Consider the following 22,892-nt stretch of genomic DNA (forward strand, 5'->3'; position numbering starts at 1 on the left):
AAGTTACATTTTTACTACTTTGTTTCTGCCCATTCTCCTCTTAGCAGAGCCCTGCTCTGCTGGCTGTATACCATGCAGACACCAACAGAGGATTAGGAAAGCTCAAATCTAATGCAGTGAACTTGAGATGATGTAATGTCTCAAGTCACCTGGGCCAGCTCTGACCAGTTGCTAGTAGCTTGTGGGGTGTTGTGGGCTTTTGCAGGCTTAGCGGGGAAATGGCCATGTTTGGCCATGTTTCGCAGTGTTTGCCATGGGCCCCATATTGGCCAGGGTATGGATGATAGTATGATCCTAGATGACCGAACTTCTGTGTTAAAAATATAAGAAATTCAGTCATTCCTTCCAAGCATATTTATTTATTCACTCTCTCTTAAGTACAAGGGCTTAATTTCTGTCGTATAAAAACTTCTCGTCTGATTCAGTTGACATCTCTATGTGTCTAGAAAACCTAAACTGAAGAAATCCACCTTAGTGTTACAAGAGTGGCTCTGAATTCAAACTAAACTATATGTTAGAAAAAAAATTGATAAGAGGGGGTGCCTGGGTGGCTCATTTGGTTTGGTGTCCGACTTCGGCTCAGGTCATGATCTCACAGTCTGGGGTTCGGGCCCCACGTCGGGCTCTGTGCTGACAGCTCAGAGCCTGGAACCTGCTTCAGATTTTGTGTCTCTCTCTCTCTCTCTCTCTCTCTCTCTCTCTCTGCCGCTGCCCCGCTTGCACTCTCTCTGTCTCAAAAATAAACATTAAAAAAACCTTTTTTTAAGGAAAAAAATTGATAAGAGAAAAATACACTTTTAAGATAACATGGTAAGGGAAAACAGTGGGCTGGCAAAATCTGAATCTGGAAACAGTGAGACTTGATTAAGAATTATCTTAATAAAAACAAAACTGTGTCTATATTGTGTAGCCTCCATTTGCATAACTTTATACGATTTTTACCCACATGTCCTTATACAATGATGTGATAATTATCGTTTACCACTGTAAAGGACTAGCTCAGTGCAAACCATTCCCTCTTTCTTGAATCTCTTCTGCCTTGGTCTCTGGGATACAAGCCCCTAGTTTTCTCCGTGCTTTTTAAATTTTTTTTTATTTCTCTTTCCCTGAGGGTTTGTCTTTCTTTTCTCCAAATTATAACCTTGGTCTTTTTGTCTTGTGGTTTTCTATGTTCTTTCTGGTGATTTATTTTCCCTCGTGACTGTACCACTGGCCCACGCACCAATATCTCCAAATCTGTATCTTCAGAGAAGTTTCTCTCATCCACTCATTAATTAATTCATCAATCCATTCAACAAATACTGATGACCTGAGAGTTTATCTAATTTTGGGACAGATGTGCACAAAAATAATTGCAGAAAAAATATGAAGGTGTGGGTAAAGGTCAGTGAAAACAGGGGTGTCCAGGGCTATCTGGGGTGAGTCCTGGAGGGATCTTGAACCAAGACTTGAAAACCAAGTTGGGGTTTGCCAGATGTGCAAGGATATGAAAGTATGGCCAGCTGGAGGCACAGAGGTGCTGTGAGGAATACAAGAAGCTCAGGAAAGGGGAGGGCCAGGGGAAACTCCAGAGGTGCAGTTAAAGAGTGGATAGGAGTCAGATCATGAAGGATCATGTATGTCCTTTCGAGGACATTAGTTTTATATTGCTGACAAACGCATCGAGATGTTTTAAGTCAGATCTTTTATAGTCAGCTGATTTCAGCAACAACATAGAATGTGGATCGGAGGCAGGTGAGACTAAAGGCAGGTCGGTGAGGAAGGAGTCTGCTAGGGTGGTGCCTGTCAGAGATGATGAGCACATAAACCTGGGACAAACCAGGGATGTGATAGTCATGTGGGCAGGGAAGGAAAGGAGGCATCTGAAGCAGCTCCCACATGATTGCATTGTCTGCGTCAAGTACCGCAGAAGTGTGGGAAGGCATACTGTCTCAAGGGTTCTCCTGCTGAGCACCAGACTTTGCAGGACCAGAGGGACTGACTGCCACTGCGTGTGTTTAACCAGAGAGACCTAAAGCCGCAGAGGAGCAGGAAAGCCCAAACGCAGAGCTGTGTGTGAAGGAGGAAATCAGAATTTCTTTGCAGGGCACGTACTTTGTAAGGGAGGCATCAGAGAAAGAAGAAATTGATTCCCTGATGGTTCATCAGCTTCTGGGCAGAAGGATTTGGGGATGCTAATGAGACTGAAACCATGTTGACATGTTGACGTGGGGTAGACTTCCCTAATTCTGCATTAGAAGGCAACTGTCTTAGAGGCTGGGCTGAAGTTGACTCTGTAATCCATGCAAAAGAGGAAGTTTGCTGAGCAGGTGTTTAAATTTAATTCAAGATCTTTCCCTTCCATTTAGGATTTGAGTTGGCTGATGGCACCAGGAAGAGTGGAAGGGAAAGCTGTGTGCTCCTTAAGGAAATAAATGGGTTGGAATAAAGTGCTCCAGAATTACCCATTGATGGGTCCCTTCTGGTTCGGGACTGGAGGGCCCAGGCTGGGGCTAATTCACATCATTCTCATCAGCTCACTAAAGCAGCCCCTCTCCTAGAGAAGATGGGATGTTCTGTTCCGGGGTCTACACCTTTCTGTACCCTCTTGGAACTAGCAAGAGCTCTATAATATTTGTGAGAGTGGGAACCATCTGAAGTTGACCAGTTAAGTCCTTTCTTCTCAGTGGCCAAGCTCCCCCGTAAAGAAGTAAGTAGATGTATAGGGACTATGTTTTCTTAAAGATGCAAAACCCACTTTCCCTGGTCCTCAGCGTGGGGATGTATTTGCCTAAAGACTGCATTAGTGTTTGGCTCTCAGTTTCACCCAGGACTTCCTTCTGGGTCTTCACACCCCAGGATGGCCATGGGAGGGATCAAACATTTGGTAACCATGGAGCTTTCTTGCTTCTCAGCTGCTATTGTTAACTTCACTTAGTCGATTTCTGCCTCCCTACCAAAGCCAGGTGCTGGGCTGTACTGCTGTTACTAATCATGCCTGTTCTTCTATTCTTGCCCTCTCCCCACCCACCTTTTTGCCATGCCCGATATCAGTCCCAAGTCAGAGGGAAGTTTTGTTTTTCCTTCAAGGTTTGAACAACCCTAGATTACTTGCTTTTGTTAGACCTCCCAAAGATAACCTAGTTTTCTCCATCTTAAAACACTTTTGAGGACCTTGAAGTTAATTGCCAGAAAACATTTGAGTATTACCAATACTTTACTGAGGACAGAACATTACTCCTTGTGCAACTGAACCCTGGACCTATAGTGTATTTTTGCTTCCTTCCTGCCCTCCCAGGGCAGCTCATCCCTGTCTCCATGCTCTGGCTGTCTCCTCTTCTTTCACTTGTGTTTAGATTTACTTTGTAAGTAATGGATCAACTGTCCCAGAGCCCTCATTATCATTTTTCCTAATCAGACCTAAAGGCCCCTTTTTAATATAATTTCTGGAGGAGCACCCTAATATCCGAGTTCTCGAGATGGGGATGCACATCAGATTCATTGCATGAGCCTTGTGAAAACATACTATAGCACTGATTTTTGTTTTTAATTGGCATGCCATGTTTATTTCCATTGCTATTTGTCTAAACTAAGCCATTACTCCTGCTGAGAAAACTGTCCTGTCTCCTTTTTTCATCCTGCAGGATTTGACCAACCCCAGGGAACATTCTGTGACCTTTCCAGCTGCCCCTCCTCTGAATTTCTGTGGTATTTACCCAGTTTAGTGCTTAATTATATATTGCTTTGTATGCAAGAATCACCAAGATTCTGAGCACCATTAGTGTAAAGAACTGGCCTTTAAATTTTTTTAAATCCCCACAGCAATTGGTACTAAACTGATAATAGTGGCCTCATTAATACTTTGAGTTCAGCTTATTGATATAACCGGCTCCTAATTTTTTATCACTTAGATGAATCTGCAGAGGTGAGAAATCATTAAGGACATCTGGCAAGTGTGCTCAGGGCCTCTTTCTGTCAAAGCTGAGAGAATGGCAAAGCTTTCTTCAGAAGTCCCGTGTGGCAGTCAATGAATGCGTATTTTCAACTTTCTTCTGTTTTTTTGTTCGGGGGGGGGGGGGGGGGGCGGCGGTGGTGGTTTGTTTGTGTGTTTGTTTAGTTAAGGTAATTTTCCATATTGTCACACTGAAAAACACTTAACTTTGAAGGAGAAAGATTGATCTTAGGATATGCACTAAACTCAACTAGAAGATTATTCAAATTCAACCAGATTTTGAAAGAGATTGCTCTTACGTCCAGACTTTTTAAATAATAATTTTTAAAACAATTATCAATATTTTGAAAGTATTCATTTTAAACAACCATGATGACCGTTTGGGCACTTATGGCATTTAGACAGTTTGGCCAAGCTGTGGTATTCACTCCTGATAGATGCGCATGGGTTACCAGGGCCCTGGAGTGAGAGAAGATGAGGTCCTGTGAGGGGCTTCCACTCATGGGCTCTGCCCTTGCACTGTCAGTATGGGGCTGCCCATGTCCTGGGGCTGTGGGAGACTCCGATGGGATACCTTCTGTGGGACTGTTTCATAAACCATGAATGCTAGATGAGCATAAGGGACATTGTTGCCGTGCTCTTAATAACAAATCAAATCGAGTTTGAATTACAGGATCTCTCCCGATCTGTTTTTCACTAAGATGCAGTTCTTAGTGTCTATGAAACACACTTGGCATACGTGATTCAGAGAAATAATTCATTATGCAATTCCACTTTGTGTTAATAAGCTGGTAAAGGAGGAAGGAGGAAAAGCTTTTATAACCACCTTCTTCAGTTATTGAGCATATTTTTTCAAATAGATGAAATTTTACTCTGCTGAAAGAAGAAACCCCGGGTAATCCACTTCCTACACTGTGAATTTGAATGGGCTTAATCAAACAAATGGAGAGATAAGAAGTGAGGAATGGTTTCGACATTTTGAGGTATAAATTAAGTAGGCGTTTGCTTTTCATCTCCACAATAAAAAGAATGTGTATTTCAGGCATAGAAAATAGTCCCCAGAGGGGCACCAGGGTGGCTCAGTCAGTTAAGCCATGACTTCAGCTCAGGTCATGATCTCAGGGTTCATGGGTTCGAGCCCCACATGGGGCTCTGAGCTGTCAGCTGAGCCTGGAGCCTGCTTCAGATTCTGTGTCTCCCTCTGTCTCTGTCCCTCCTCTGCCCACGCTCACTCTCTCTCTCTTTCTCTCTCAAAAATAAACATTAAAAAATTAAAAAAAAAAAAAAAAACAGTCTCCAGATACATTACTCATGTCAGACAGTGACTCCAAGTCCTCTGACAGACCAGATTCCCTCAGCCTCTGCTCATAGGCTGTGTTTGGAGCAGCTCAGCCTCTCAGGGCTCTGTGTAAGGAAGGATGTGTTTCTGAAGACCGACCTTTAGAGAAATATTGGTTTATATTTTAAAGTCAGTTTCATGGTGAGGAATAGACCTAGTTACCCACAATTTCTAAGAATGGGTAGAGGGGTGCCTGGCTGGCTCAGTTGGTTTAAGCATCTGACTCTTAAGTTTTGTGTTTTTTTTTTTTTAATGTTTATTTATTCTTGAGAGAGAGAGAGCATGAGCGAGGGAAGGGCAGAGCAAGAGAGGGACACAGAATCTGAAGCAGGCCCTAGGCTCTGAGCTGTCAGCCCAGAGCCCAATGCAGGGCTAGAACTCACAGCCTGTGAGATCATGACCTGAGCTGAAGTCGGATGCTTAACCAACTGAGCCACCCAGGCGCCCCGCGTCTGACTCTTGATAGTGACTCAGGTCATGATCTCATGGTTCATGAGTTTGAGTCCCACAGTGGGTTCTGTGCTGATGGCATGGAGCCTGCTTGGGATTCACTCTTTCTCTCTCTCTCTCTCTCTGACCCTCCCCTGCTCGTGCTCTCTCTCTGTCTCTGTCAAAGTAAAATAAACTTAAAAAAAAAAAAAAAAGAAATGGGTGGAATTTGTAGGAAATGCAGGGCAAATGTAGATGCCCAGTAAGTTAGTAATATGTCTAAATGAGAGGGCACATAACTAGTATAAATTAACTCAGCAGATCTCCAAGTCCTTGCTATGAGCAAAGCATGTTTTCAGACACAGGGGTGCAACAGTGAACAATGTCAACCACAGAAGCCTGTCCAACCAGGAGCTCACATCTTAGTAGGAGCAGACACATGCATACATACAGGGTAGTTAATGGTTTGAAGAAAAAGGTAGGGTAAAGGTGACAAGGAGTGATGGGGGTAGGGGCAGAGCACACTAATTTTTGTAAGATGACCAGGGAGGGCCTTGCTGATGAGGTGGCACTTGAGAAAGAAAATGTATGGAGTGCACGTTGCAGGCATCATAGGGACTTGTTTCAGACAGAAGGAACAGTAAGTGCAAGGGTTCTGTATACCTGGCACGTTCCAGGACTAGCAGGGCCCCGTGTGGCTGGCAGGGAGTGAGAGAGGGGTGGAGAGGTCAGAAATGAAGATTGCAAGGCTGCTAGGAGTCCAATATTGTAGAGGCTCTGGGAACGCCTTCTCTGGCTATTACTTGAATGAAGAACCCTTGGAAATATACATGGTAATAACTTAAAAAGTGTTCATGTTTCACTCTAATTTTTTTTGAAGCTTCCCCAAGCACAGATTGTTAGTAGTCATTTAAAAAGTGGCGGTGGCAGGGTGGCGGGGGGAGTAATGAATGCCTGGTTTCTAGGGCAATCAATATATATATGAGCACAATCACATTTTGTTGTGGTGGAATTTTCATGATAAAGATTATATCCCCAAATTGCAAGAGCACATAGAAGACCTTTCTATAGTGAATTATCAAGTGAAATGAAGATTTCAAGGCCCTAGATGGGGACTCTGGTCTACCTCAACCAGCCTCCCCCCCCCCCCCCCAGTGGTATAGCCCTACAGGAGTCTGAGCTGATCCTCAGCAGTGTGGGAAGGGTGTGGATGGAAGGCTCAAAGGCCCTGGGAGCTTGAGTCTGTTTCTTTTTCATTATATTGCTTAGGATGTGAGAAACACTCAAGAAGTCACATTCCCTACAGAGAACAAGTTACCGTGTGATATATGACACACAAGCTGGTATCTGAGCCATCAGCAAGTCACAAATGGCATGGCAGTCACAACTCTTTGCCCTGATTGAATTCTCTGTGGTGGGATCTTCATCGAACACAAACACTCCTTGCTCTTTCCCTCTTCTCTCCACCGCTCATCGTTCCATCTCTTGGCCATCCCCAGTCCCACTCCCGGTTGTCATGGTCATAGAATGGTAGACAGGAAGGGACCTAAGAGGCAGGTCAGAAGCTCAGAGGGATCAGCTGACTCCCAGAGGTCATCTAATGGCAAAACTGAGGAAAGGAGTTTGTGGGTTTTAATCAATCCTAAAGTGCTTAACTAGTGCGTGCTTCACACCTCACCCCAAAGTTTCCGTTCTCAACCTTAACCACAGGGCCCATCCCATTTCTTATCCTAGGAACCTAATTCCACCCCTTTGCTCAGTATGGGCAAAGTTATGATCTCAGTTCTCTGGCTACCAGGAGACCAATGGGAAGAGGCTATCACTTGGACACTGGATGTATTCCTATTAGACATCACTCTGTGTCTTAGTTGGGTCCTATTAATGCTATCCTTCACACTCATAGTAAGTGAAATAGCTTTATCCTTGGCTGTCCAAGCACAACATCATCAACCATGCTTTGTAAATATCATGTCTATGGAAAACTGCCCACAAGTGCATTACATTTGGCCAGGTGGGAAGCTGTCTCTGTACTGTCAAGTAGGGAAACTAAAAAAGGTGCTTTCACTATCAAGGCCTTAAGAGTTTACAAAATATACCAGAATCCACAAGAAAATGTAATTGTTTGCAATTGCCTCTAAGTGTATATCCTATTTAGGAAAGCCCGGTAAGAATATTGCCTCCTGATTGATGCAACAGTGTGCTGTGCAGGCTGCATGGGGACATGTGTCTGCTGCCTCTGTTCAGGTGGAGTGCTGGCCAGCCTGGATCTGCAGGCAGGCGGCGAGGGGTCAGCACCTTGATAAAGTATCTCCCTCGTACCATGGATCCCCTGGTCAGTTTTCCAGGCCAGAGAAGCGTTCGCACTCATCGATGTGTCCGGGCTACCAGATGCCCATCAGCCCCTGCCTGGCTTCTCTCTAGCTTAATATACTAATATATCAGGAACTTCTGAGGAAATGGGCTTGAGATGAAATGAAAACAAGAATTGAAAGTTGGCAGAAATAGCGCTATAGATTAGCAGTGACATAAATTAATTGTACTAGAAAGAAAATAGGAATCTGTATATACACACTCCAAGTGAGTAGGGAAAATATTTTGAAAGGATACATTTTTTTAAAGGGAGAAGATACTGGAAAAAGTAGTGACAGGGACAGGAAGAAAAAGACAGAAACAGGTGCTTCTGAACCAGCTTTGGGCTTTATATGTGTATAAAATCTGATAATGAGTGTGTCAGAGGTTGAAAAAAAACAATGCCAAGACAGTGTCTTAAACCTTTCATCGGCGTTGTAACGTGTTTTTGGTATTGGGCTGGTAGCACAAAGGCACCATCCACCAGTGCATCTGTCCTATTTGTATTCATCTCCCAGGTTGGGTTTATTCCCTGGACCATCAGATTTTGGAGGAAATATCTCTCTGATCAACTAAGGATTTGCATTCATTGGGCCCAAAACTGTTTTAGCCTATTCACTTAGAATGAGAATTTGAAGAAACTAAATATTCACTGAAGCATCAGTAAACTCTTCCAAAAGATATACTGTGATTAGAATAGCGCTCAATGCAGGTCTCGACCACTGGGACAAGTCAAACAGTGCCTTTTTGGAACCAAGAGACTGTGAGGTCATTCAGGCCCGTTCTAGGCATGAGCTTTTTATCCTGGTTCTGAGCCACTCAATCGTGTGACCCTGGGCGGTCGCTCATCCTTTCTGGGCCTCCCTCATCTTGTATAAAGGAAAACCTTTATAAAAAGACATCTAAGTTTTTCCAGCTCTAATATTCTAGTGATGTGAACAAATATGTATGATAGACCCGTTTCTATCTTGCCTAATCGTATCTGTGTAGGAAAACCTTTACTGTAGTTCTTTCCCTCTTCCTCTTTTTTCAAACATTATATTTCTGAGAACTTTATTTTATATCAGCCTTGCTTTTAATCAGAAAAACATACACGTAGGAAAATTGTGATGAAGATCCAAGAGTGGTTTCTTAACGTGGCGCACCACCAAAAATAAAGTGTTGCAAAGATGGCATCTCTCGGCATAGAGTTCATTTTCAGGTTTGAAAAACAGTGATTTAAAACAGATCAGTTTTTGAAAAGTATGTGCCTTTGGTGTATAGAAAAAATAACAAAGCGTAAAATCCTGTAGAGGCCTTATCATTAGTGCAGTTGATAAGACAGGATTGAGACCCTTTTGTTCTAGCTCCCTCTGAATTATTCCAGTCAGCTTAAAGAGCTCATCTGGTGGCCATTCACAGCGGTCCAGCAGGTCAGGGTATATATCTTGTTCTACCCAGTAAGTAGCTGTAAATTATCCTAATGCCACGCAGTTAATAGACAAAGGGTGTGCCAAGAATGCCATGAAGCCTCTTGTCTCTTTTTCCTTCCAGGGGCCGGCTGCTTTCATGAGACAGCCTTACTTCTTCCCATGATATGCAGCCGTGTAGCTCTCAGTTTGTGACAGTTCGTAAATTTAAGTGTCACTGCTGTCGCTTGCCTTCACAGACCTTCCATCAGCCAGGACTTGCAAGGCCAGGAGAGAGAGAAGGCAGGAGGAGAGGTTAGTGGAACAGGCAAGGGCCACCACAGGCTCCACTCAGCCACACGGCCAGCAGACAGGCCTTCATCCAAGTGTAAAAGCGACCGGGCATTGCAGCCCCAGAGAGTTGTTGGTTGAAATTCCTAACTCATGTGTTCATGTGGATTCCACACGCAGTGCCAGGCACTGGTTCTTAGCAAACGAAACACTCCTTTCTTCAGAGAGCTGTTAGTGTGACCATAGGCACTGTTACTCCACAGGGCTGGGGGTTACTTTCACCTGCTGTGTAGTCAGGCAGTCATTCAGTCCCGTACTTTCTAATTCCTGTACTTCCTTTGGATCTGCCCACGTCTTTCCTTCCCCACTGCTTTTAGTCCATGGCCCTATTCTTTCTGTCCTTCCTGGATATTATAGTAGGCCCCTAGCCACCTCTCCATCATCAGCCACACTCTGAGCAAAGTGATCTTTCTAAACACAGAACTGGCCATGTCACTTTCCCCTTCCAGAACCTGTGAGCGCACCCCATCCGTGGTATTACATACTGTTCGCTTCATTATTTGGACCAGCCAACCTTCCCCCTGCTGCATACCACCAAGCAGTACCTAATTCCTTGTATTTCCCCAGTTGTGCCAGGTTCTCTCCATTCAGCATTTCCTTGAATATGCTCTTCCACCTTTTTGGGTCAGCTTCTCTCCTTGGCCTACTTAGTGAATTCTTCTATGATTAAACTAAAGGGCCACTTCTTATAGATTATTCTTCCTGGCCCTTCCAGACCACTTGGGTCTCCTCTCTTGTACCCCAGCAGATCTTCGACCTCTCTCCGATGGGGCAATTATCACATTGTCTTTAACTGTTGCCAATTTCTCTCTTCCCCCACTAGATTTGTGGATGACAGGGGGTAAGGACTGTGTCTTAACTTTGTATTCCTCATCCCTAGCAGTGTGCCTGGCACAGAAAAATTTCTCCATTAATGTGTATTGATTTGGATTGAACTGACCTGTCTGGGTGCTTCTAAAAGTAACCCAAAAACAATGTTCTTACATACTTTCATGTAATGATCACATTTGCCACCTGAGTCAGGAATTATCTTTGTGTTATTAGAGGCATCAAGGATCTCTACACAAATAGATTTTAGACCATTCATAAGGAAGAAACAAAGATAGTATGAATCTTCTTGCAATATGACTGGATGGACATTGAGATAAAACTTAGTGGATTTAGCACTTAAATGATTTGATCCTGGACAGTAGTAATTGCTACAGGAACATTCTTTTTCTACCAATGTTTGGACTTTTTGATTTTGGATTCTCATAGTCCATACTCAGACACCACCTTAACTACCTAAAAACTCAGTATATGTTGATCTTTAAAAAAGTTAGGGGAGTCCAAAATTGGGCCATAACCATAATGGCCTCAGTTGGCTACCAGTTTTAAAAAGTTATTGTTTATGATGTAATGAGTATATTAGTGTCCCTCTTCATTTCACATGAAGTTGGGATTTCTTCTTGCTTCATGAGTAGAAACCTGTCAAGAGTGTGCTTTAAACTAAAAGGCAGCCTTCGTGCCTATGGCCTCATTTGTGTACAAATGAAAAAAGTGATAACTCTCAGTAGATGTTGTTACAAAATCCAGTTATGTAACTATAAAATTACTCATCGTAGTTGATGAGGAAATGCCAGCGTGAACAGTGCCAAGAAAAAACAATAATGTATATTCATTTAGTCCAAAACACCCTTAAACAAGGGGCCCTTTTCCTCCCAACTCCAGAAATACATGGTCAATAGTCATGTTTTATTATAGGTGAAGAAACAAAAATAATATCCAACAAAGCATTTTATTACACGTTTTTAAGATGAAGTACAATCGGGAAGTAGGAAAGAGGTTGAATTAAAAAAGGACATTAGATGTTTGCTAAATATTTTCTCTTTCGTTTTATTTATAGAACATAAGTATTCTATGAAAGTTTTCCCAAAGGCCATGAGCAAACACATGAAGCTTAACAATTTGTCCATTGTAGCTTTTGTTAAACCCTGGTTTTTGACTCTGTGGCCTTTGTTCTTGTATTTTGAAGGACTGACTGCATTTTAAGCTGCTGGATTATAGTACTCGTGGTTTATTCTTTGGTGGCTAAAATGTCTTTCACAATGTTATAGTGTTATTAACTGAACTTTTCACCATGCTGTCTGTAAAATCCAACAAGCTACACAGAGTACATTTGTAGAATATTTCTCCAGTGCCCAAAGTGACATGATGTCTTTATGTTCTTCTGGTAACACATTGTGAATTTACTCTGAAACAGTTGCCATTGAATTCCAAGAAAGTGTGGCTTCATGCAGCAAGTGTGTGCACAATACTGTGGGCCCAGTATTAAGGATACTTTACAGAGCTATATGCCAGAGTTTCTGCCATCAAAGAGCTCTCCTTGCAACTGAAAAGAAGTTTCCTCAACACAGAACTAAAAAATGCAAGATCATATGCCAAGGAGGAGTGTTAAAAGTTTGGTACAAGCTGCAGGTGCAGTGGAAGATTAGAACTGGGAAGGCTGTGAGAGCCATGAGGCTTGTAGGAAGGGGGAAGGTGGGATTTGGAATGCATGCTGGGCAGGCTATCAACAAACATCTCCTCCAAGCCTCCTCACCCAGATCAGCCTTCTACCTCCTCTGCCTACCCACCCCTAAGCTCACTGCACCTGGAGAACATACTGAAATCAGCTGGATCTCTCTCCCTCGTAGATTATAAGTGGACATGGCCTATGGCTTATTGAGCTTTGTAGCACTCTCACACCCTACCCCCTGTCCCAGACCCCTAGCAGTGTGCCCAGCTATAAATACTCAAGTAAATACCTAAAAAATACTTTAAAAAAAAAATGACCTGAAAGGGCATGGTATGAGATCTGGTGAATTCCTACTAAAACCTTTTAAATCATTAACGTTGATGAGTTAAACACTCTGTTTTCAAACATAAATGTTCACAGAGAGTTTTAGAGCATAAATGCACTGACACAAACAACCTACAAATTACACATTGTACTTTCTGTGCCTTGGTAACTTTTCAAAGTGGGAAAGGATGGGAGCGAGGTGGGGGAGGGAGGAATGAGTTTGTTAACTGAAATCCCTGCAATAAAATCAAGACCTCTGCCCCCCACCCCTACCCCCACTCCATGCCTACCAGGGTCTCTGAGGGGACTAGTTAAGCTCTGGAACAGTTACTGTGTTTCTAGCCCAAAGTGCCCACAGACATTATTAAAATATAGAAGAGGAGACTGTTCCATCCTGTTCATTCTTGCTGGCACAATGTGTGTGAAAGTAGAAAACCACAGCGGCCAGCCTTTGTTTGAAAACAGTTCTCAAGTTCTGTATTTAAATTTTTTTTAATCTTTTTTTTTTTTTTTTTTTTTTGAGAGAGAGAGAGATCAAGTGGGAGAGGGAGACACAGAACCCAAAGCAGGCTCCAGGCTCTGAGCTGTCAGCACAAGGCCTGACATGGGGCTCGAACTCATAAACTGTGAGATCATGACCCCAGTTGAAGTCGGAGGAGGCTTAACCCACTGAGCCACCCAGGCACCCCTCGGGTTCTGCATTTTAAACCTTAGTGTGATCCTCCACTTGCCTTCTTCCTACTTGTGGGGGAAAAAAATGTTACAGTATATTTACTACACACACTTATTAGAAACTACTTCATACTTTGTCTTGTCTCTCATTCTCCCCTAAGCTATTTAGTCAGGCATCTGCTCTGGCGTAGACATCAGGGGGTCAGAGAGGAGTGACTCCAGACACTGTCCTCAAGATGCTCAGTGCAGTGTCTGCCCAGAGGGACAGCTCATGTATTTTCAGACTCAAGTCCCTGCCAAAGGACCCAGTGCTGAAAATCATTTGTAATTGCTTCTGGTGGTGGGAGGGCACCCAATAATATATTAAACAAATCCAAGAACAAGGTATGCCCTTTAAATGCTATAACAAAAGTCAACTTGAGAAGCATAATTTCAGCAAAGGATGCTATTATACACAGTATCCTAATAATTATTGTTTATCAAGCTGAACATTGTGTAAGTGCTTTATGTGCATTTGATCATGAATCTTTATAATTGTCCTGTACTTGGTGAGGTCTTGGCCAGAAACATATAGCCAGTAAGAGTGTTTAGATCCCAGATCTTGAGCCAGTCTACCTACAACCTGAGGCCATGCTCTTAACAACCATTCTGTACTGAATAGATCAGCTTTACAACTTCCCTGTTAAAAGGAAACCACAAGTTTAGCCAAGAAAACATTTACAAAGTCATAACAGGGTATGTGTCATGCTGGTGCAACCCATGCTATCTCCCTTAGACCACAATTCTTGTTGGTGGAAAAATGTGTTGGCCTTCCTGGGGCAGGAAGGCACTCAAGTCCACGGGGGAGTATGGAAGTCTCCAGCACTAAGAAAACTCTTTTGTCTTTCCCACTGAAAAAATATATGGCCTGAAGCTGATTTATCACCCCTAATTTATTTACCTCTTCAGTTTTATTGTCTACAGAATTGGAATAATTATTTCTGCCTTTAGAGAGAGATTCATGTATTCAGTAACTTATTGTCAGGGATAATTTCAGGCAGTGCAGATGTAAAGATAAATGAGGCAGACAGAAAGTTTAGTATGGTATTGGCACAAGGGTAGCCATAAACAGTGGAACAGAATAAAGAGTTTACAAGTAGATTCACTGATTTTGACAAGAAGGCAAGATAATCCACTGAAGACATGATAGTCTTTTTTAGAAAAAGAGCTGAAACAACTGGATATCCATACAGGGAAAAAATGAACCTCGGTCCTTACCTCATGCCATACATACACTCAAAAAAAAAAAAAAAATACTGGAATGGATCAGTGTAAAAACTACCATTGGGAAAGGGCACAAGGGAACTTTTGGTGATGATGGAAACATTCTATATTTTGTTTATTGTGGGAGTCACCTGGGTGTACAAATTTGTCAATACTCACTAAAATGTATACTAAAATAGGCACATTTTATTGTTTGTAAACTATACCACAGTAAAGCTGATTTTTTTTTTTTTTTTTTTTTTTTTTTGGAGAGAGAGAAAGGGCGAGCAGGGGAGGGGCAGAGAGACAGGGAGACATGGAATCCGAAGCAGGCTCCAGACTCTGAGCTAGCTGTCAGCACAGAGCCCGATGCAGGGTTCGAACTCATGAACCATGAGATCACGACCTGAACGAAGTTGGACGCTTAACCAACTGAGCAACCCAGGTACCCCAAAGCTGATTTTTAAAAATAATATCCTGTCACTCCTTTGACAGTGAACGTTAGGTAAAATCTAAATTCCTTACTCGGTCCTACAAAGTCCTAGGTGATCTGGACCTGTCTACTCCTCTGACCCATCTTATAGTGTTCCATTTGCTTTTGTTGTTCTTTCTGGAATGTTCTTCTCTCAGATCTAGGTGCAGCTGATTCCTAAAGAGGCTCCAGCTCTGGGGCCATCTCCTTGGTGAAGTTCCCACCTCCTCAGTGAAGTTCTCCTTGGTTGCCTAACTCAGCACTTGACTACATCATAGTGTGTTTTCCAAAGGATGCATCATTAGCTGAAATTCTTACTTACATGGTATTTATTTATTGTCTGCTTCTCCCCACGAGAATCTAATATCCGCATCACAGGAAAGATCTGTCTTGTGTACTCTTCTATCTCTAGGACCTAAATAATGTCTGCCTAATAGTTGGTGTTCAGTAATTATTAATAATATAATAAGGTAATAAAAAGAGTGAGGATTCTACCATGGAGACAGGGCAGAAACACAGAATGTTGCTAAGTAAAGTAACGGCACCATAGATTTTGTGTTGCAAAATGGTTATAGGATTGGATTGCCAACTGGGGAAGACTGAAGGCAGGCAGATTATATAGAAGACTACCACAACCATTTCTGGTAAGGAGAAGATAGGGAGGCTGAACTGAGGCTCACTCAGAGGAGACAAGGGATGGAACAATAAGAGCAATATTTAAGAGGTGGAATCAGCAACCTGTATTTATGTTCTGAGGGAAGGAGGGCAGTAGTCGAAGATTATATCCATGCACATCTGAGTTAATGGTGGTGCCCTGAACTGAAACAAGGGATGTGGGAGATGTAGCATAGTTAGCAGATGAGTTTGGTTTGGGAATGTTAGCTTTGAGCCACCTGCAAAACATTCTGGTAATGCTGTTCAGTGGACAGTTGGTAATACCAGTCAGAAATTCGGGAAGGAGTCAGGACTGAGGGCATGATTTGAGAGTTATTAGGTTGTAGGTGGTAATAAAGGCATGGGAATGGAACTTTAGCAAGAGCTGAGGGTAAAAAGAAAGGAGGGCCAATGATGAAATTCTAGGGGTTGACTAACTTTTGAGGACTGGGAAGAAGAAAAATCAGTAAAGAATAATGAGAGCAGTTGGGAGGAGCAGAATGTGGAACCCATGAGAAAGAACAATTAATAGTGGCAAATGCCACAGAGATCTGGCAAGAGAAAGACTGAAAACTTGGCAACTAGGAGTGACTGGTGACTTGAGCAAGAGCTGTTTGTTTCAGGCAAAATACAGAATGTAGTCATTTGAGGAGTAAATGGCGGGCATGGGGAAGGGACTTAGGATAGGATGCCGAGGATTCTTTCCAAAAGGTGGGAAAGTAGGAATTCCTGGCTGCACACCCTAGTAGGAGAAAGCTGTCTTTTAAGAATACAGCTGGACTAAAGCATTTGATTCAAAAGCTGAAAGTGTCTGTAGGCATTGTGTGCAAAGGATACTGAACTACCTGAGCACTGATACACAGATTGCCAAATGTCACCAAGGGCCTGGCTGGGGTTGGAGATGGCTCCTTTAGTTTGGCAATAATGGCATGGTTGTATGATTCTCTCCAGTGGTCTCCAGCCTCCTGGGTGTAGGAGCCAGGATGCCAAGTGACTGGCTTGATCACAGTTGTATACTGGCAGGGTAGTTGTGGCAGAAGGACAAGAGGTGAGGATATTGGGGATTGTGGTCTACAGGATTGGATCTAGACTGAGACAAAGTAAAGCAGGCAGGTCGAGTGGGGAGGGGGTGGAGATAGAGACTGAGGGAAAATAGAAGGGCTAGAAAGTCCAGTGAGGAGAGTAAGAGATCTGAAGAATGGTAGGGTGCAGTTAGAGATGGTTATGTAGAACTTCAGAATTACTTGGAATTTCAGAATTTAGAATTTGGAGAGATGAAAGATCCGGGGTGTGCTTATGTGATTAGTGGATGAAATGGAGGATAGAGACATAGGTGAAGGTTAGATCTTTGAACTTAAGAAGTGTAGCCACCATAATGTCACCCCATTCATACTGATGTTCCCCTACCTCTGGGAGACAGATGAAGATTGAAACCAGGAAATCCAGTGAGTAATCAGGAATTGGTAGATAACAGTTACACGGAGCAGAGAGAGCTGGATGTATGAAGCTCAAAGGAGCATGGGCATTGCATGAAAGGGGGAAGGCATATCCTGAAGGCCATAATGGTGAGTTAGGAGAATGCCAGACTGATTCTGGTGGAGCCCTTCCAAATCCTGGCAGCATCCAAGCTGTGACCACTGGAATAAACTGGAAGTCATGTGCACTGGAGGAGAAGAAGTTAAGGAAGCCCCAGGGGAACAGTCGGGTCATCTGCAATAGCGATAGGTGATAGGGTGGAAAGAGACCTCATAATGCCTAATGAAAGAAGCCTGAATTGGTTTTGGAACTCTCGGAAGTAATGCAATATAAATTTAACATACAAAGTGTATATTTGTTCCCACTAAGAGCTATATATTTCAGTAGCAAAAATAACAAAATTATATTGTTATGATTTCTGTGAAAAGTGTAATTTAATATTTGGAACAGCTTTTGAATCTGTGTTTAAAAATTATGTAGGTTTGTATTTTAGTTGGGTTTCTAGCATTTTATAAATAATATTTTTAAAGTATGAATGCTAATATTTATGTGTGTGGGTTTGTTTTCTTTTTTAAACAGGTTCTTAATCAAGAACCAACTCTATGGATCCAGGACAGGTTTATCCCATGGCCTGCTCTGAACAGCGTGTTGTCCAATAGAAGATTCCATTGGCAAACCGTCTCTGTTGCCTTATAGAGCAAGCAAAGAAGATGGATCGACTGAAGAACCATCTGCCTGTGTGCTTTCTACCTACTGTGCCCTTTTTAATCCTAGTATCCACTCTAGCGGCTGCTAAGAGTGTGACTAATAGCACTTTAAATGGCACTGACATTGTCTTGGGCTCTGTGCCTGTAATCATTGCCAGAACTGACCATATCATAGTCAAGGAAGGGAACAGTGCCTTGATTAATTGTAGTGTTTATGGTATCCCTGAGCCACAATTCAAGTGGTATAATTCCATTGGCAAGCTGCTGACAGAAGACGAGGAGAAAGGAGGAGGTAGGCTTTCAAGTTGTATCAAATATCATAAGATATAAACATGGACTTTGGAACCCGCACTCTGAATGTTAGTTGTTCCTATTCAAGTGATTTAAGGATCTCATTTTGTCTTCTTTCTCTAAGGCAAGAGGGAGAAATATATATTCTTAAGGATTCGAATCGCTAATTACTTCATAGTTTGCACTTTTTGACTTGGAAGACAGGGCAAGCCTCTTGGAATTTTGTAACATAATGCATACAAAATGTTATAGGGACGAATGTAAAATGGATTTTCCATAAGTATACGTTCCATTTATAAGGGAGTTTTATTTTGTGTCATGGAGCTGGGTCCAGTAAACAATATAGCAGGCGTTTATGGTTAAATGTCAGTTTAATTCATTGACTGTGGATTTAAAGACCACACTTCTTAAAAGAAGTCTCTGTGCAAGGTTCTCAGCCACGACTTGAGATCATTCTGTGCTTCTGAAGACCTGGCTGAAGTTTCTAGATTGTTGCAGCTGAGGCCAAGACGGAAGATTCAGTAGCAAGAAATAACATGTGGCAATAGGGGAATGCTTAGTTTTTAATGAGTGCATTTCTGGCCAAAAAATGTGAATCACCTACATAAGCACTGAGCCTGCTTCAGGAAAGACTTTGGCCAGAGAGAGGATTGATTGGGTCACTGTGAATAACTACACTTCTTGTTTTAGGTGTGAGAAGTACTTGTCTGAAAACCCAAGCCTGAGCTAATTGACCTGAAGGAGTTAATGTACTTTCTAAAGCATTTACTGTGTGAAGTAGGGGTGGGGGAGTAAAAAGACCATTGTTCTGAAGTAGCAGCTTACTAGTTTCTGTCACCTTTCATTCATGTTGTACTTCCCATCCACAGCCCTTTAAGCAATGAATAATCCCCAGAGAGTTTCTGCTCCAAGAAAACCTACGTTTTTAATCTCTTTCCTTCATTTTCTCTCACTCTGGAAAAGAATGGAAGCTAATACCTTATGTCTCCTTAGGAGCTGAGCAAATGGGAGTTTCCTTGCCATTACATACTTGTGGCTCACCGCTGTGTCCCTCATGGTTAAGGCCACTAGCAGTCCAACTACCTGGGATCTGGGGTTTCATTGTAGCACTCTCACATTGCTTTGAATTAACCATTCAGGGATGTACAACATGACAAAGCTTCCTCCCTCCAGTGAAAATACCACATGTTACATGTATGTCTGTCTGTTTAATTTGGTAGAGTGGACCTCTATACCCACCGAGTAAAATTTTGAGGCCATAGAATTTTTAAATTGGAAGGGACTTAGAGACAGTGTAATCCAAATCTCTTCTTCCACCCACGTTTTCCCAAAGTCCCACTGTCAGTTAATGGCTGTGACTAGAACCTTCACTAGTGACAGTGAGAAGAAGAGACACCACCACCCCAAGCCCACAGTTGGTTTCCACCCCTACCATTCCTTCCTCACAGACTCCAAGTCAAAAGCAAGTGATCCCACACTTGTGAAGGGGGCAGTAACCATGGTAACATATACACACTCAAGTCCCCGTACTCCATCAGATCTTTCTGCGAGCTGGGCCGCTGCGGGGAATAACAAGGGAACTGAATTGAGGGGAACAAGGACTCCAGACCTGAATCTACCTTTCACATGGACACTGAAGCACGGGGTCATCACCGGTACCAAGGAGCTGGGGCACTAAACCCCTGAGTCCTAGAGAGGGAGACACTGTGGGAACCACAGTGCAGGGGCCTGAATTTCAGTCACCACATTTTGATTGCAGTCCTAAAGTAGGGCCTTTCTGCTTCAGAGAGATCACATGTTGCCTCAGTTGAAAAGGTCATTCTGACTATTAACGCGGGCTTGGCAAGCACACTCTGTACCTGCCTTCTTGATCTGTGTCTTAGGAGGCTGGACTAGATGGAAGCCACATGGCTCGATTTCCTTTTGTTCTGTGGCACTCAGGTGGTCCATAGTAGCAGACTGCAGAAGCCCAGAACCCCAGAACCAGGGGAAGCCAGCAAAAGCCTTTGTGGCACAGAGAACTGCTCCATCAGAACCCAGCATTTGTATTGTTTGCAGCCAGCAGTCTTGCTGATAAATCAGTTAGCCATTTTCAAATCTCATAAGGAAGATGCACTGCAGATTTTTAAAAAGAACTCGTGTGATACTAGTACTTGATGTTCCAGCTCAGCCTTTGTATTGCAGTGCATAATAATAATGATTCCAGAATGTCAGGAACACAGGGCAATACACAAAACACTGTACCTCACAACCAAGCAAGACATAAGAAATAGCAGAAATGACACTCCTCGTCATGAAATATTAGAACTTCAGTGCTCAAATGGCCTATCAGAGGACCCATAAGTCTTTAACTCTTTCTTTCTGATGGAGAAAATGCCCATATTATAACCATGGACAAAAATTTCAGTTGTCAGGCTAATAGTCTAGAAGTTTAAATGGAGCAGTGTTTCATTATAACTCAACAAAGAGGTGATTGAATGAATATAGTATGAAAAATGATGCTAATATCCCAGAACATTACCTAGATACAATAGACTACTGTTAAAACCAAACTAAAAAAACTAATGTAATTTTCATTAACAATCCCAACCATTGATTAAGCCCTCGTATACCAAGTTACAGATACCATTTCTGATCCTTACAGTAAGCATGACGGGTAGATATTATTAATCCTCATGTATACAGTTGAGGGACCAAGTGAACAGAGAGGATATTACACAGCCAGAGTGTGGCAAGCTAGTATTTATTCTCCCTCTGTGTCCAACCAGCATCTGCTCACTCTTCAGGTCTTGCTAGGTGAAAAATGTTGAAGAGCATCCAACCCAGACTGAGTGAATGAGAGAAGCCTTCCTGGATGGAAAATGCATGGTAATCACCCACATCAGTTTCAGTGTCAGGATATGTGCTGTCACGTGTATATGTGACACACACACACACAAAGCATCAAAATCACCTGGTGACTCGATCTAGGAGCACATCACCATTCATTGTGTGATTAGGAAGGACCAACTTCATTTCTCGTTTATGCTGAGAAAGTGAGAAGGCTATTATTCATGCCAGCCCTGCCGGTCCTGGAAAGAGTGGGGCTACTGCCCGTCACTGGCGGGAGCGTCAACTGCTTCACTGCCCTTCCCTGCTGCTCATTCCTTCAAGTCCAGAGGATCGAGACAGGCTAATGTGTAATCTGTCTCTGGAGGAGGACTTTTCTTTTTCTGGCCGTTCACTAAAGGACATGTTTTGGGGGTAGTCCACCACCCATATTACAGAAATAGCTCAGAATTCCAATAACATGCATAACCACAAATGACCACAAAGTCCTTTTGCTTGAGGTGAGTAGAAATAAACAGTTGTCAGAAAGTATTATGAAAAAAGTGCCAGTTATTTCAGGTACTAATTATCCAGCGTATTTTTGCCATGGCTTTGTACTCTGACTTTAAGCCATTTAAATGCACATTAGCACCTTTGATGATAAATAACGAGCATTTCTGGAAAGTCAGCCAGCAGAGGCCTTGCCAAACACCTCTGCCTTGTTAGCGATTAAGTTTGAAATTCTTCTTCCAACTTAGGTTTGAGACTTCTGTGAATTGGTTCTCCACACCCTTATAGCGTTCTTCCACCAAAAATAACTAAAGACTGTCTTTTAAAGTAAAACATGCACAGAGTAAATGGAGCCAAAGTGCACAAAGTTCCCAATTGTCACCTCTGCTACTTTAGCGTTGTGGAATTCATTATTACAGGTTTTGGTTTGTTTTTGTTTTTAAGAGAAAGAGCACTCACATTTGCACACCAGTAGTGGAGGGGCAGAGAGCGAGGGAGAGAGAATCTCAAGCAGGCTCCACGCTCAGCTCGAAGCTCCATGGTTGGTGGGGCAGGGGGAGGGGAGGCACGATCTCATGACAGTGAGATCATGAACTGAGCTGAAATCAAGAGTTGGTCACTCATCCCCCTGAGCCACCCAGGAGCCCCATAAGTTTTGCATTTATTTATTTATTTGCATTTATCTCCACTTTTCAGATTTTTGGAATAGACTATAAAATGCCTGTTCACTACTTCTGCAAGGGACAACAACCTGTGCCAGCCCTGTTTTCAGACTAGTTCGTATATGACCTCCTTACTTAATGCACGTCTAAGAAGGGTCAGTTCCCACGGTAAATATAAATCATCCTTTACCTCTGAGATCGGCGTGAAGTAGTGCATTAACTACCGAAAATATGCTGAATTCTTCTTTTAGTAGATTAAATATCTGAGATGAAAAATCAACTTACCAAAGGCATGAAATAAAATTAGTGTAATTAGGAATACATTACTGGAAATCCCACAATAGCCTTTCCTTAACTCCTCTGAGCCACAGTTTTTGTAAGATAGAGATAATCCTTTTTTACTAGCAGGTGGGGCTGAGCGTCTTGAATAAACTATTGTGTATTAAACATTTTGCACAGTGGCCTGGAACATGTCCAGCTGTCAGTAAATGGCAACTGCTGCTATTGTTATTGGTAATATCGCCCTATATTTTGGCAGCCATAGATTCCAAGTGCCTAAATCTCTATTTCATAATCTAGTGTGTTTTGAAAAGACAGGAAATAATTTCCTGGGTAATTTCTTATTCTCTATCTCGATCTCTCAACCTTAAAAACATTGAATTAATATAAAAAAATTTATAGCCCTTCAAAGTTATTTGAAATTTCAGGCTGCCTGGGCAGCTCAGTCAGTTAAGCATCTGACTCTTGATTTCGGGTCAGGTCATGATCTCACGGTTTTCAGGTTTGAGCC

At 42.6% G+C, this 22,892-nt stretch overlaps 1 protein-coding gene across 7 annotated transcripts in view; it reads left to right on the forward strand.

The window, feature by feature from the left end:
• MFAP3L (microfibril associated protein 3 like) overlaps positions 1 to 22,892 on the forward strand; it is a 135,924-nt gene that overhangs the window by 5,051 nt on the left and 107,981 nt on the right. For 5 of the 7 annotated variants that reach the window (XM_053901126.1, XM_053901123.1, XM_019441013.2 and 2 more), the window contains exon 2: positions 17,704 to 18,123. In XM_053901126.1, the coding sequence (XP_053757101.1) occupies positions 17,835 to 18,123 (289 nt within the window). In that variant the 5' untranslated portion in view covers positions 17,704 to 17,834. Of the gene's footprint in view, positions 1 to 14,822; positions 14,968 to 16,854; positions 17,094 to 17,703; positions 18,124 to 22,892 lie in introns of those variants that run through there. The other 2 variants (XM_053901124.1, XM_053901125.1) reach the window with 2 other exon arrangements.

Source organism: Panthera pardus, unplaced genomic scaffold, assembly GCF_024362965.1.
Source record: "Panthera pardus isolate Hobbes unplaced genomic scaffold, ASM2436296v1 HiC_scaffold_13, whole genome shotgun sequence".
Lineage (NCBI taxonomy): Eukaryota > Metazoa > Chordata > Mammalia > Carnivora > Felidae > Panthera > Panthera pardus.